This window comes from Myotis myotis, unplaced genomic scaffold (assembly GCF_014108235.1).
Source record: "Myotis myotis isolate mMyoMyo1 unplaced genomic scaffold, mMyoMyo1.p scaffold_m19_p_25, whole genome shotgun sequence".
Classification (NCBI taxonomy): Eukaryota; Metazoa; Chordata; class Mammalia; order Chiroptera; family Vespertilionidae; genus Myotis; species Myotis myotis.
Genome location: NW_023416330.1, coordinates 330,767 through 344,900, shown reverse-complemented (window position 1 = coordinate 344,900; position 14,134 = coordinate 330,767). Strand labels below are relative to the sequence as shown.

Sequence of the window (14,134 nt, the reverse complement as noted above, 5' to 3'; positions counted from 1 at the left end):
CTATAATTAGAAAAAAAAGACACTTTTTAGCCCATTTCACATGCCACTTGTGTTGTTTAAATGGAGCTTAATGTAACTGTGGTGAACGCACAGAGGTCCGAGGTCAGAAGCATGTTCGTGGGCTGTGCTCTTGCCATGTCCTGCCCGTCATAGAACGTGTGCTGAGTTCACGCACACGCGGGGCAGCATGGCTGACGTGCAATGTCAGCCGGGCTTGTCCTGCTCAGGCCGTGGCGGGGCCTCACCCCGGTGTCCCTGTCAGAGTGGGGCCTGGCTCCCAGTGTGCTCTCTGGTCTCGCCATGCTGGTCAGTGGGCGTCGTCATCTGTCTGGGTGGGTGTGTGTGGATGCAGGTAACGTCCCTGCGGTAAGCTCTGTCATGTTCGGCATTTTAAAATTGGTTGAAGGCCATGCTGGCTGGCGTCTTTCAGGAGCTGTACCCCGCCTTCTGCATTCACAACGGCGGCTCCGACCTGGAGCGGCTGCCCACGGCCAGCACCTGCATGAACCTGCTGAAGCTGCCCGAGTTCCAGGACGAGGCGCTGCTGCGCAGCAAGCTGCTCTACGCCATAGAGTGCGCCGCGGGCTTCGAGCTGAGCTGAGCTCCCGGGCGGGCGGCGACCTCTGCGGAGAAGCTGCGCGGCCTCCTCGTAAGTAGCTCCTCCCAGGCCCACGAGGACACTCAGGCTGGGCTCCCACTGCTCTCCTGCCCCTTCGTTTTTTACATGATTTCAGTCACTGTCACTCAGAAGGGCATTGCTTTTCAAGTAACTTACATTTAAAATAACATGTTAGGTGCCATGTGGCTCATTCAGTAATTTTGCCAAGAACACAGTTTTAAGACTAGTGGCAATTCAGTGAAATTAACCAAAGATACAGCTTTGGCGTTGCTGATGTGCCCCTGGGCGAGGCTTCTGGACTGGGCGCCCCTGGGCTGAGGTGCCCTGGGCAGGCTCCAGGCGCTGCTGCTGTTCACACTGACTCTGTGGGTTGGGTGCTGACTCAGGGGCACTGCTTCTTGTGGGCTGAGCTGTTTACAAGCCTGATTGTTCAAACTCAAGGCATTTTTCCTGCTGCCTTTTCCCCGAGGGCGAGGCTTGGAGAAGGGATACGTGGTCTGTGGTCCTGTGCTTTCTAAGCCATTGCTCCCACAGGGACAAGCGTGCCTGCTTAGGGCGCACCATCGACCTCATCACGGTGGCCTGGCTGTTGCTGTGGGGTGCGGGGAGGGCACTCCATTCTTTCCCATGTGTCTCCACTCTGTCTGGAGAGTTTTCGGGAGAAGGGTCTGTGACCTACAGTAAGTGACGACGTGGGAGCAGACACTGAGCTCGATCCAGTCACTTGAACCAAATGCCTCGTCCCGGGCCAGCTGGCGTCGCCCTGGATGTTGGGGTAACCCGCCACGCTCTGCACCCTCCACTTCCTCAACGGTGCTGCTTGGAAGGCGGGACAGCTCCCACATGCGCGCGAGGGGAGGAGTGTGGGCGGTTCCCGCGCAATCGGCACTTTATCAGGACCCCGCGGTGGCTGAACGAGCGTCCTGGCGCAGCGGCTGTGAGAGCAGGGCCTCCTCGCTGATGGCCGGCCTGGACTCGGGCTCCGGGCTCCTCTCCGCGGGGCACCGCCCTGGGCTCCGGGCTGTCCCTCTGAGCTGACCCGGTTAGCAATATCCTTTCACGTGCAGGACTGAATGACACTTTTAAAACAATGACCATTATCAAAACGTGTAATTTCTTAATTGGAATAATAAATTAAGTGTTAAATGCTATTTGTAGTCTTGATACACACAGAAATAAAATAATTAGGGTTTGTCCTTGTCGGTTTTATTTTTATTTCAGGCTGTTTTATGTCGAATGTTCTGTTTCCTCTTTGCTTACCAGTTAATTTGTACATTTTATTTTCAGTATTTTGAAAATACCTGGGATTGAAAAGAAATGGGCAATTATACTTATTTGATTTTTTTCTCAGTGATTCTGAGCTTATTTATTTATCTGTATGTTCCAATGGCTAAATATTTGCATTAAATGTTTTTTCCCAAGGTTGTGTTGGAGTCATACCCCAAAAGGTTGTAGTTGGTTCTATTCTGCCCTAGTAATACCACAGCTTCTGTTACCTGTGGGCACGCTGAGGGGGCTGGGCCAGGACTGGCAGCACCCCCCCTCATCTGGCATCAACTACCCCCCACTCTGCACCTCCCCTCCCCACTCTCATCGGACAGCACCACGGTGCTGAGGACAGTGAGTCTGAAGGGGTCTCCCACCCTCGCAGAGGTTAGCCTTCCCTGCTGTTCCACTCTCATTGCTGGTGCTGTGCTCAGAGCCGGGTGCCAAGTGAAGGGAGGCTGTTCCGGTGTCTGACACGCTGTGGTCTGCACATAGGTATTTGCCGGGTGTCCTGGGTGCTCGGTGCCACATCCATTTACGGCTAGGGTTCAGGATCTGAAGAAGGGGCCGCACACAAATGAAAACACTAGACAAGAAATCTGAATTCAGAAGACATGGGGGCCAGGTGGAAACTTCCCTCTGGTGCAGAAGCTCGCTGAAACCCTGGACCTGTCAGCTTTTATTCACTTAAATACACATTTGCCCTTTAGGAATGCATACAGGCATATCAAAGGTAAAGTTTGGTAAACAGTAAAAGGGTTATCAGGTTAGGGAATTGCCTTCAGCCATTGAGCCCACAGCAGGGCAATATTCAGCCCTGCTGAGTATCAAAGTCCATTGGCCTTCCAATGGGTCTTTTTGCATAGTATGCTAATTACTGTTGGCTTTAGCCTCCCGCACTCAGTGTGCTCTCCCCAAGTATTGCCCATGACCCATGACTGGCTGCCGGCCTGGCAGCCACAGCCTGGACCATGGGCCACCCAACCGAGGCGGGTGCTGGGGCCACCGTGCAGGGGGCTCCTGAGGGGGTGAGGGCAGGTACAACTAGCCTGTAAGCTGCTAAGACTGAAGAAAGACTAACAGCTAACAGCACATAATGCAAATAAAATAGGAACTCGGGGCCTAGGTAGGAGCCTCAAATAAGCTAACCACAGCTCATGGCTGATTCCTACAGCCAGTCCCCCAAAAACAAATGTAAAACCATCAGCTCTCCCAAACTTATCCCCTGGGTCAGAGGGCATTGCAGCAGCGTGGTGACCTGTGTGTGGTGATCTGTCTGGAGATGAAGGAGGGGAATGAGCTGGCTGCAGGCTCTGTGCATCTCTGCTTCCAGAAGATTCTGGGGGAGAGTGAGAAGCCCAAGTACTTTGTGCCTCTGTTTGCACGTGTGTGAAGTAGGCACTGATACTCAGTCTTCACAGGATGTCCTTACTGTGTGGTTTGAGTCACAGGGTGCAGAGGTCACTGCAGCCCTGAAATCCCGCCCATGCCCCAGGGTGCCCAGCACCCTTCCCTCACAGAGCCGGGCAGGGACTGGCGCCCTTAGCGCTCCCCTCTCCGCACCCCATTGTTTCAGAGGGGGATTCGTGGTGCATGCGGGCCGCTGTTCCTGGGGGACTGGATCTGCATCGGTGGCCTGTGCGTCATGTGTAACCCACCAAGTGGTTGACACGCTCACCCGCCTGCCGGCTCTGCACCCAGCCCGGCCTCCCTGGGCAGAGCCAGTGTCCTCAGCCCCCTGTCCTGTGGGCAGAGCTTGCGCCTCACAGAGCAGAACCCCGATCCAACCACTCCTTGCTGACAGGCCCTCTGCTTCCTGGTCTCCAGGGCCCAGGCTGTCCCAGGCCCTTCCTGGTCGGGGTCGCCTCTCCTTGCACCCCTGTCCCAGCACCCCCCCCCCCCTTCCTCGCCCATGTCCTCTGGGGCACAGTCTGTCTAGTTCATGTGTTTCACACATCGTCTTCCCACCTGCACTAGAACCAGTGTCATTCAGGCAGGAGTTTCTTTAGCAGCCGCTGTCACCAAGCGCCGGGAACACTGCCCGCCCGTCCCACCGGGTGAACCCCGTGTGCACAGGGACTCAGCAGGGAACAAATGTATGGGACCTCACCAGACGCTTTTCCACGAAGACGGGCAGGCGGCTGCAGGGCGGGCGGCTGGGTGCGCTGAGCACCGGCCTGCGCACATTCCCAGGAGAGGACAGGTGGGAGGACGAGTGGGTGAGAAAACCTCACAGAGTAAAAACAAGAAACTTTTATTTGACGTTTGTATGACTCAAACAAATGACAGTATTGTTTCTCCTGAAGGGTCACCATGAGGGCTGCCGGCCATCTGGGTCGGGGAATTCTGTATTTCATAGACCATGTGCGCCCATGTGCTCACTCAGACTCCACCACACTCAGGCTCCTCCTCCTGCCAACCCTGACGCTGAGGCCACACTCAGGACTCCCTCCCCATCCCCGTTGCCGGGGACCACCCTCCACTCAGTGACTCACCAGACTCGCCTGCAGTGGGGACAGTGGGAGATGCTGTTAGATCAGCAGGGGGGGAGCCCTGCGCCTGGGGCTTTGCTGGGTCGGGCACCTTGTGCACCGCGCCCCTGGTTGCCCTGCCAGACACAGCCCTGGGCAGCGGCTAAGCGGTGGCCCCGCCTCGGGCGCAGAGGCCTCAGCGGAGGTTCGGAGCTGCCAGGTGTGCCAGGGCCACGGCCTTTGAGGCCAGGAGACCAGCCAGGCTCCTGAGGGGGGCGCACCTGGAGGGCCTCGCAGGTGTGTGGGTTCAGCAAGCAGGTGAGTGTGGGTCTCCAGGAAACAAAGCCCCCGCAGGAGGCGCAGAGGTCAAGGAAATGGCAGGACTGGGGACACATGGGGAGAAATGTCTCAGGTTCAGGAGAACGACCACCTACAGACGCCTCCTGTGGGGTTGCCTCTGGTCACAGCCCACGGCCTGTTCACTGCGGGCCTTGAGCCCAGCCAGGGAGGCCTGAGAGCCCTGACGACTGGGTGCTGGGAGCTCGGTCATGGGCTGAGGGAAACGAACAGGAAACGGAGCCTGGTGGTTGAGCAGAAGGGTGTGTCCCTGGGGCCATGGGGTTGGGTCCCGCTGGAGTGGGGGACCACGAAACACTGGGAATCCACCCCTGGGCCAGCTGATGGGACCCGGCTGCCAGTACAGGACAGGATGGGAGGGCGGCAAGGATGATGGGGAGTCTGCAGATGAGAGAAGCTGTGTGGAGGGCCTGGGCCACCACAGACAGCTTTTGTCCCAGGAACTCGCGGGCTCCGAAGGGGTGGGCGTCCCAGCTCTAGGGGCTAACCAGGATGGTGGGGATTCTGCGAGGAAGCCGGGGGGGGGGCGGTGGCGGGGGGTTCCAGTAACCCGGACTCACCTGCTGATTGCCAGGGGAAGGGGGAGCGTGCATGCGGCACTGTTCACGTGCGAACTACCGTGAGCAGGAAGAGCCGTGACAGGGACTCCGGAGTCGTCTGCACCAGAGACCCAGCCTACCTGTCCCCACCACCGCCACCACCACCCCACCCCGGACCCAGCGGAGGCACCGCACACACCACAGTCCCCAATGTAGCCAGCAGAGAGCGCTGGGGCTGCACACAGGCCACATGCCCCCAACACACACATACTTACACATATACACACCCCAGATGCACACATTTATGCATATACACACATGCCCCCCAAATGAACATACACGTTCCTATACACACCATCACATACACATGCCTCAAACGCACACAAGCAAATGTATATACACGTGTGCACACACCTCCCTGTGCATTGGTGAGGTGGAAGTGTCAGACGGACTTGCAGGGCGGCCATGTCAGGTTGCGGATGGGGCGGTGGTGAGCACAGGGACCCAGACCTGCAGACCCAGACAGGCGGCAGGTGCAGGTGGAACCTGGGGGAGGAGTGACTGTAGACAGGCTGCAGGGGAGGCTCATTCCTGGGACCCAGGACACAGGGCCAGCGTGGCTTCACCGAGACACTGGGAGTACAGCCCGGCCTTTACAAGCGAGGTCAGACCTGCAGGGCCACCAGGCCCTCCCCCAGCTTCGTACTCAGGAGCCCCGCCACGGGCGCTGAGTCTGCCGGGGTGCTGGGATGGAGCAGAATCCCATCCTCTGTGTCCTGAGCCCTAGGGGGTGTGGGGAGGCACCCCTGTCCAGCCCTGGGCTGCCCCGTCCAGCGGCTCTACTGTCTTCCCTGAGCCTGTCTGCCCCTGGCGCTGTAGCTCGAACCATGGACCCAGTGCTGAAGACACCAAGTGTCTCCTCCCCTCAACTGGGACCACAGTCCAGACCCCCGCCCACTCCCTCCGGGGCTTGGGAAGCCAGTCCTCCGGCCCCTCCTGCCCGGGCCTGGGCTGGTGGCCACACCCACCCTCTGCTCCTGTCTGTCCTGTCTCCCTCTGCTTCCTCTCCAAGGGCCCCATGACCATCCTGCCTCAGTGCCCTCAGCTCCGCTGTGTGGAGGAGCCAGGCGGGCCAACACCTGCCAGGGCTGCAGGCGGCGTTGCTGGCGTGAGAGCCACCGTGGGAAGGAGAGCCCGTGGCCGGCACCGCTGTCCACACCAGGTCCCCACGCCTTACGTTATGTTGGTGTCACAACACTCAGTGGTTTTAATTTTTAAATCGTTTCCCAGCACCTCACGCGTGTGGGACTCCTTTTCCCCTTAAGAAAAGGAACTGCACCAACATGGAGGTCAAAGGTGCCTCCCAAACCAGCACTCGGCGGGCAGGGCTCAGGCAGGGCTCAGCGGGCCGGGGCGTCACCTCGGAGCCTGTCGCTTGCGACCTCTGGGAAATGCTTTCACAGCAGGTGGCCTGTTGCTGGTCTGGGATTCTCACTTGCCCAGGCCTCCACGTGGGACGGGACACCAGCCTTCCAGCCGCTGCTTCTGCAAACGAGGCCCCGAAAAAGGGGAACAACTGACGGCCTGCGTAAAACCGGGGCCGGGCCGGGCCCGTGGATCCTTCGAGGCCCCGCCTACGGCAGGCCCCGTGCAGGTGTGTGTGCACCTGACCACGCGCAGGCCGGCCTCGTCTGTGTCCATCCAGTTCATGGTTGCCAAGCACATCCTGGGGCCCCCCAGATGCTGAGCTTCCGCCAGGAGCTCACCAGACGCCGCGGGGATCCCGCCAAGGAGGGAGCCGGGGAGCAGCCTGGTCTCCTCTGCAGAGTCCTGAAGCTCCCAGGGAGGGCGGAGCTGAAACCTGAGGCCAGCTCTGCCCGGACAGGAGGCAGAGCTGCGCAGGGCAGGGGACCCCGGTCCTGAGGCAGGACGTGGTGGTGGCACAGGTGGCCGAGGGCCTGGGAGGGTTCCCAGCATCAGATTGGCGTTTCTAAGAATGCGCTGGCTCCAGCGGGGGGGCAGCAGGTGGGGAGAGACAGGGACAGGCAGAGGGACCGGTCAGGAGACGAGGACTCCACGGTGCCCCGGCCAGAGGCGGGCCCAGCGCTGCTCACTGCTCACTGCTCAGGGCAGCCCCTGAGGCGGGCCACCCACATCGGCGCTGACCGATGAGCAAACCGAGCCAGAGAGCTGAGTGACCCGCGAGTGCCGGGAACAGGAGCTCTTTAGTGCCCACTCAACGGAGCCAGCCACATGGGCATGGCTGCCCGGGCCACGCGGGGCGCCTGCCAGGCGGGCATCCGGCCGCCGCCTCCAGTGCTTTAGGGACTTGGGAACCAGGTACCTCGGCTGCTCCTGGTGGGGCTGGAGGTGGCCTCCCAGGCCAGCGAGGGCCGGCCTGTTGGGGACGGTGTCCCTCAGTCTGGTTCTGAGGCACCTACCAGCCCAGCCGCCGGGCCTCCCCGACCCGTTACGGCGGCATCTCCGCTCTCGGGCAGAGTCCGTGATGCCACAGTCCACTGCCTCCCTCCAGGCTCTCCCCGCAGAGGCTCTGATGGGCGTGGCCCCAGGGACATCAGGAGACACTTTGGGTTGTCACACGGGGAGGGGCATAGCTCCTGGCACGTGGTGGTGGGAGCCAGGGTGCTGGGCATCTCCTACAGGGCAGAGCGGTCCCCCCCGGGGCTGCCCTGGGCTGGGACTGCGCTCAGTTCCCGCAGTTCCTGAGGCATGAACTTGGGTGACTGTCTCCTGGAGACGCTTGATCCTGGACCTCAGCGCCCCCCTGCACCCCCACACCCCTAAATCCCGGGCCTCAGCGCCCCCCTGCACCCCCACACCCCTAAATCTCGGGCCTCAGCGCCCCCCCACACCCCCCGTGTCCCTAAATCCCGGGCCTCAGCGCCCCCTGCTGCATGCCCCCGCCCCCGCCCCATCTGGTCTGGGGGCTCCCTCTCGGATGCAGAAGCATCCAGTTCCATGAACAGGCCGCAAGGCCAGGTCGTGTGGGAGAATAAAACTCATCTAATCCTTCCGTAATTTAAGACGTGGCTTCAGTTGTTTTCCTCCCTCGCAAAGCCGTGGGCCATATGAGGACTCTGCTGTCTGTGCCAACAGCCGTGGACCAGGACGGGGCCTGGTGGGGCACCTTCTCTCCATCACAGGCCGCATGAACCAGCGTGGCTTCCGGAGCCTCTCTGCTCCTGGGGCCCGGGATCCCGCACAGCCTGGAGCCCACAACTTTCTCAAAGGTCACAGGCATGGGGTATGCCCACTGGGTCCCAGGCACCGTGGTCGGTCAGGGCCACCCAGGCCCAAGGAACCTGAGCCAGTGACATGGGGATTTCAGGCAAACCCGTTAGCCCAGTGCATTCACCTGGGATTCCCACCTCACCCATGTCCTGTATTTTACATGGAGGCCAAAGGGGGGGGCACAGCAAGGACACCCAGAGTCCCACCTGCAGCCGAGGCCAGTCCAGGGCAGCACCGGGGCCAGATGGCCCAGCCGTTCCTGCGGTCCCCGCACACGTGGCGTGGGCTGCACTGTGTCCTGCCTGTGTGCTGAGCACCCAGAGGCCTCACAGCCACTCCTTCGGAGGGCGATGCCAGAGTCCTGTGGGGGCAGACGCCAGGGTCCTGGATGGCTCCTGGCAGTGTCCTCGAGGGTAAGGCTGTGCCCTCAGGGACCCTGGGGCCAGGAGGGGCAGTGGGGGCTGGGGAAGGGCAGTGGGAGACCGGGAGGGGCAGTGGGGGGCCCCCTCCTGAGAGGTGCATTGGGGGGCTGGAAGGGCCAGTGGGGGCCAGGGAGGGGCAGTGGGGGCCCAAGGAGGGGCAGTGGGGGGCCAGGGAGGGGCAGTGGGGGCTGGGGAAGGGCTGTTGGGGGGCGGAAGGGTGGCTGCATTGAAGGCCACACTCCCCACAGGATTGGGGTCCACACGCTTGCCAGCTCTGAGCCTGGGCCGTTCACTCCCCCATGCTGACCGCCGGCACACAGGGCCGTGCTGTATCCGAAGGGCCGCGGCCTCTCTGGGCTGGGCAGGAACCCTGCAGGCAAAGTGGGCGGCCGGCTCACGGAGTCAGGGCTGAGGTTGGCCGGGCGGGGTGAGGACTCCATGACCTCATGGCATTGGCTACAGTCCCTCTGCCACACAGACTGGGCGGGAGGGGGGGGGGGGGGCGTGCAGGAGGCGGGCGTCCAGACCAGGCAGCCCTCTGGGAGGCTGCTGCTGACATGAGGGGCTCTCCTGGGCATGAGGTTCTCTGCCCGACCCGGCCTCTGCCCCTTCTTCCTACCCACCCATGCCCAGGACACCCACCCCATACCCCGGGACACCCGCCCCATACCCCGGGACACCCGCCCCATGCCCCGGGACACCCACCCCGTGCCCAGGACACCCGCCCCATACCCCGGGACACCCACCCCGTGCCCAGGACACCCACCCCGTGCCCAGGACACCCACCCCATACCCCGGGACACCCACCCCGTGCCCAGGACACCCGCCCCATACCCCGGGACACCCACCCTGTGCCCAGGACACCCACCCCATGCTGGGGACACCCTCCCTCCCAGGTCGGTGTCCTTGGGGCTTCACTCCCACAGCTTTCTGACCCGCCTCGCCCTGCAGACACTTGGCATGTCCTGTTCTAACCACCTGGTCGCTGCCACCCCACCTGCGTGTCCTCCTGGAGGGCGGGGCCACGGGCACCCATCCCAGGGCCCCACCCAGCCCCAGACATTGGCGAAGTTCAAGAAAAATTTGTTGAATGAACAAGAGGCCTGTAATGGTGGGGGGGGGGGGGCAGTCAGCAGAGGAAATGGAGTGGGTGACGTGGGTGGTTCTTAGTCACCAGGCTGGACAGGGGTGCGTCTGGGGATTCGGGAATGAGAAGTCAGCATTCCCAGGAATGGCAGTTCCTGACATCACCTTATGTGCCTGTCCTAAGTCAGGCTGATGGCCCACGATGAAGAGGACCATTTTTTCTGGGCCAGAGTCATGCTCACAGTCTGGGCTCTTCTGTTTTAAAAAGATGTGATGCTGAGCCAGGGTTCCCTGTGATCAAAAGCAGCTCTGGCCACGCGGTGGTAGATTTTTTTTTTTTTAAATATATTTTATTGATTTTCCACAGAGAGGAAGGGAGAGAGATAGAGAGTTAGAAACATCGATGAGAGAGAAACATCGACCAGCTGCCTCCTGCACATCTCCTACTGGGGATGTGCCCGCAACCCAGGTACATGCCCTTGACCGGAATCGAACCTGGGACCCTTCAGTCCGCAGGCCGACGCTCTATCCACTGAGCCACACCGGTTTCGGCCCGGTGGTAGATTTTATCTTTCTTGAAATACTCCCAGCATTTCTCAGCATCTGCATTCATCTCTGTGTACATCAGAAATGTTGCTTCCTGCCCGGCCAGCGCGGCTCCATGGTTGAACATCGTCCTATGTGAGCCAGGAGGTCGCGGTTCAGTTCCCAGGCAGGGCACAGGCCCCGGTTGCGGGCTCGATCCCCAGTGAGGGGCGTGCAGGAGGCAGCCGATCAATGGTTCTCTCTCATCATTGATGTTTCTATTTTCTCTCCCCCTCCCTTCCACTCTGAAATCAATAAAAATATATTGTTAGAAAATAAAATGTTGTTTCCTAAGGACAATTGGGTTTCGTAGTGCTTATGAGGACCCTTAGCCCGGGCCCGACACCTGAACCCCACTGGGTGCCACTCACATGGCGACACTCCATCCACCAGCCAGTCAGCACCCAGCACAGACGGGCTGCCGGCCGTTGGCATTGGGGCACGCCCGTCCGGACCTGCAGGTGTGGGCGCGGGACTTGCTGGCACTGTGCAGGGTGACTCACCGCCGGGCAGACGGTCCGTCACCACTCCCAGCGGCCCTCTCACTGCCCCGGGCCCCCGGACCTCGCCCCTCCCCCGTGTCTTCTCCAGCGTCTGACGGCACGGGGGTCCATGCTGAGGTTCCGACTCGCAGGGGAGCTGCAGTCCTTCTCAGCGGGGCTCTCCTCGGGGTCAGGGCAGCACACACAACAGGGCTGTTTCCCAAGAACAGCCGCTCATCGCGCCCCCTCCCTCCCCTGGGAAACCAGGGGCTCCGTCCCACACCCTCCAGCTCCTCCCGCTCGTCCTGCTCCAAGGACCGTGAATGGGCAAAGCTGCTCGTTCTCACTGATGCCTGACCGACTGGCAGCCCCCTCCAGCCTGCCGGCCTTGGGGAGGGTCCTCCGGGCCCGCGGACCTCCGGTGGGCGACCACTGCTCTAGGCACTTGGGAGACATCTCATGAGCTGGCATTGCTGGGTGGCTGCCCGGAAGGCTTGGAGGGCTCAGGTGAGTCACGCGGGGCCCAGCAGTTCTGGTTTGCGACGGGGAGGGCAGGAAAGGAGGGTGGAGCCGGGCAGTGGCTGTGAGTCAGGGCAGGACAGCCCGCAGGTGTGCCGGCTGGCAGATGGCTCCCCTGAAGGAGCCTGGGCCCCCAGCTGTAGCCCCCTGAGGGCCTTGTGCCTGAAACCACGTCAGTCACAGGGACTAAGGGTTCAGAGGCTCCAGGTGCCAGCCAACCAGGCAGGTTCACCCCGGCCGCCTGCAGCGCCTGCAGGGGTGGTGCCCAGAGTCCCTGAGGGGCAGGGGCAGGGGCAGGTGGCAGGCTGGGGCCTGCACGGTCTCAGCTCCTGGGAGAGGGGACCCCCTGCACCTGTGGAACCGAGGCTGTCACCCCAGGACCTGTCTCCTCGCCCTTCAGTGAGGTGCTGTGAGGAGCAGGGTGGTAACGGCTGAGCCCGGGGGAGCGAGGAGGAGTCATTTCCTGCCTTGTTTCACGGCTGCTTTCGGCTGAGTCGGGGAGGGAGGCGGCGGGCCCAGCTCTGGGGGTGGGGAGGGCAGGGGTGAAGGAGACAGGTGCCAGCAAGGACTCTGGGGTCCTGCTTGGCAGGTGGTCCTGCCAGGCGGCCAGGGAAGGACATGGGAGAAGGGCCAGCGAGGACAAGCGGGTGATCCGCGGACAGCGCTCCTGCTTGGCCAGCCACAGGGCGGAGGCTGCCGTGGGGTGCACTCAGGAGTGAAGACCGAGTCAGACCCAGAGATGGGCTGGGGGCCGCGGGAGGAGGGTGGGAAGGGCAGAGCGAGGGCTCCATGGGGGCAGGTCTCCGTTCGGAAAGATGGTAGGGGCATGCAGGAGCAGCGATCAGTGGTGCTCTCTCATTGAAGTTCCTATCTCCCCCCTCTCCCTTCCTCTCTGAAATAAATAAAAATATTTTTAATTAAAAGACCCAACTGTTTATCTTCAATCTCTAGCAAGCTGATAGGTGAAAAGTACCACTTGGTTATATCACTTGGCAAACATTATTTTTATTCCTATTGGTGGTGATGTGATTATTGTACTTTTTAAAAATCCTCGCCTGAGGAGATTTTCTCCATTGATTTTTAGAGAGTGGAAGAGTGAGGGAAGGGGAGAGAGAAGAGCCAGAGAGAGAGAGAGAAACATTGCTGTAAGAGAGACACATCTATTGGTTGCCTCCTGCACAAGCCCTAGCAGGGCCTGGGGATTGAGCCTGCCACCCAGGTACACACCCTTCACTGGTAATTGAGCCCAAGACCCTTTGGTGCTCGGGCCGGCTAACCACTGAGCACACTGGCCGGGCTCCCCCAGACTCTCTTTTGGGGCCGACGGGAATCACCGGAGGGTTGTGGCCACAGGACTGATTGAGCAGGTGCAGGGCAGCCTGGGAATGTGCGTTTCTGGCCTCTTCCTGCTGGGGGTGCATGACTGGCCCAAGATAGCCCCTCGGGATGTGAGTCTGTGGGCTGGTCAGGCCCAGAATTGCTTCAGGACCCAGATGGAGGTTGAGGGGATCAGAATACACCCACCCAAACAAGACACTTTGGGAAAAAGATCAGGTTAAGCTGAAGACACTTGAGATTCAGAAGACATAAGAAGTCTGGCCGGTGTGGCTCAGTGGTTGAGTGTCAGCCCATGAACCAGGAGGTCACAGTTCGATTCCCAGTCAGGGCACATGCCTGGGTTGTGGGCTCCATCCCAGTGTGGTGCGTGCAGGAGGCAGCTGGTCAATGAGTCTCTCTCATTATTGATGTTTCTATCTCTCTCCCTCTCCCTCTCTCTCTGAAATCAATAAAAAATATATTTTTTAAAAAGAAGACGCAAGAAAATGGTGCCTCGGGAGATGAGACCAGAAACACTCTCTCCAAGGGAGTTTTACGGACTTGAAGGAGATGGAAGACCACTCAGACCTGTAGACCTGTAGACGACTTCCCAAACTCTCTCACCTGTTCATTCTCCTGAAAACCATTCATCTTTCCAAAAAGTCACTTGTTCCCCCTCAGCTGTGACCTTGGAGTAAGCCCCCATTCTGCCTGGCCCTGTGAGTCACTCATCACCAAGTCGCCACCCACAGCACAGCGATCACCTCAGCGCCTCGCCCTGGGGACCTGTCCGTCGTGGGGCTAACTCCCAGGTCAGGGACGGAACCTACGAGGGCAGAGGGGACGTGTTTTCCTCCCCAGTAAGCTCAGCCTGAGCTCAGGGGCAGGGGCAGGGGCAGGGTTTATGGCCACACCCTGCAGAGAGCCTGGGAGATGCCCCCCATCCCCACCCCCGCCCCGTTTCACAGCCCCCAGGAGCCCACAGCCGGCAGCTCGGCAAGGAGGCGGCTCTGATGGAGGCCACACGGCAACACTGCCTTCGGGGCGAGCTGCCCGCTGGCCAGACCAGCCGAGACCTGGAGTCCCTTCCATTCTGAATGTTCCCCCTTTAGAGGCTTGAGTGGGTGGTAGTGTTGGGAGGCCCGAGCGTCTGTCGATGCTGTGGGAGCCGGGCATGGCGCCAACACGGGGTCTGAGCTGCCAGCGTCCATCTCTGAGG

General features: G+C 60.7%; 1 protein-coding gene across 13 annotated transcripts in view; it reads left to right on the top strand.

Moving 5' to 3' along the window:
* UBE3C (ubiquitin protein ligase E3C) overlaps positions 1–1,819 on the top strand; it is a 112,803-nt gene extending 110,984 nt beyond the window's left edge. For 10 of the 13 annotated variants that reach the window (XM_036356256.1, XM_036356250.1, XM_036356253.1 and 7 more), the window contains one exon: positions 407–1,819. In XM_036356256.1, the coding sequence (XP_036212149.1) occupies positions 407–601 (195 nt within the window). In that variant the 3' untranslated portion in view covers positions 602–1,819. The remainder of the gene's footprint in view (positions 1–406) is intronic. The other 3 variants (XM_036356249.1, XM_036356245.1, XM_036356247.1) reach the window with 3 other exon arrangements.
* Positions 1,820–14,134: the final 12,315 nt, after the last annotated feature.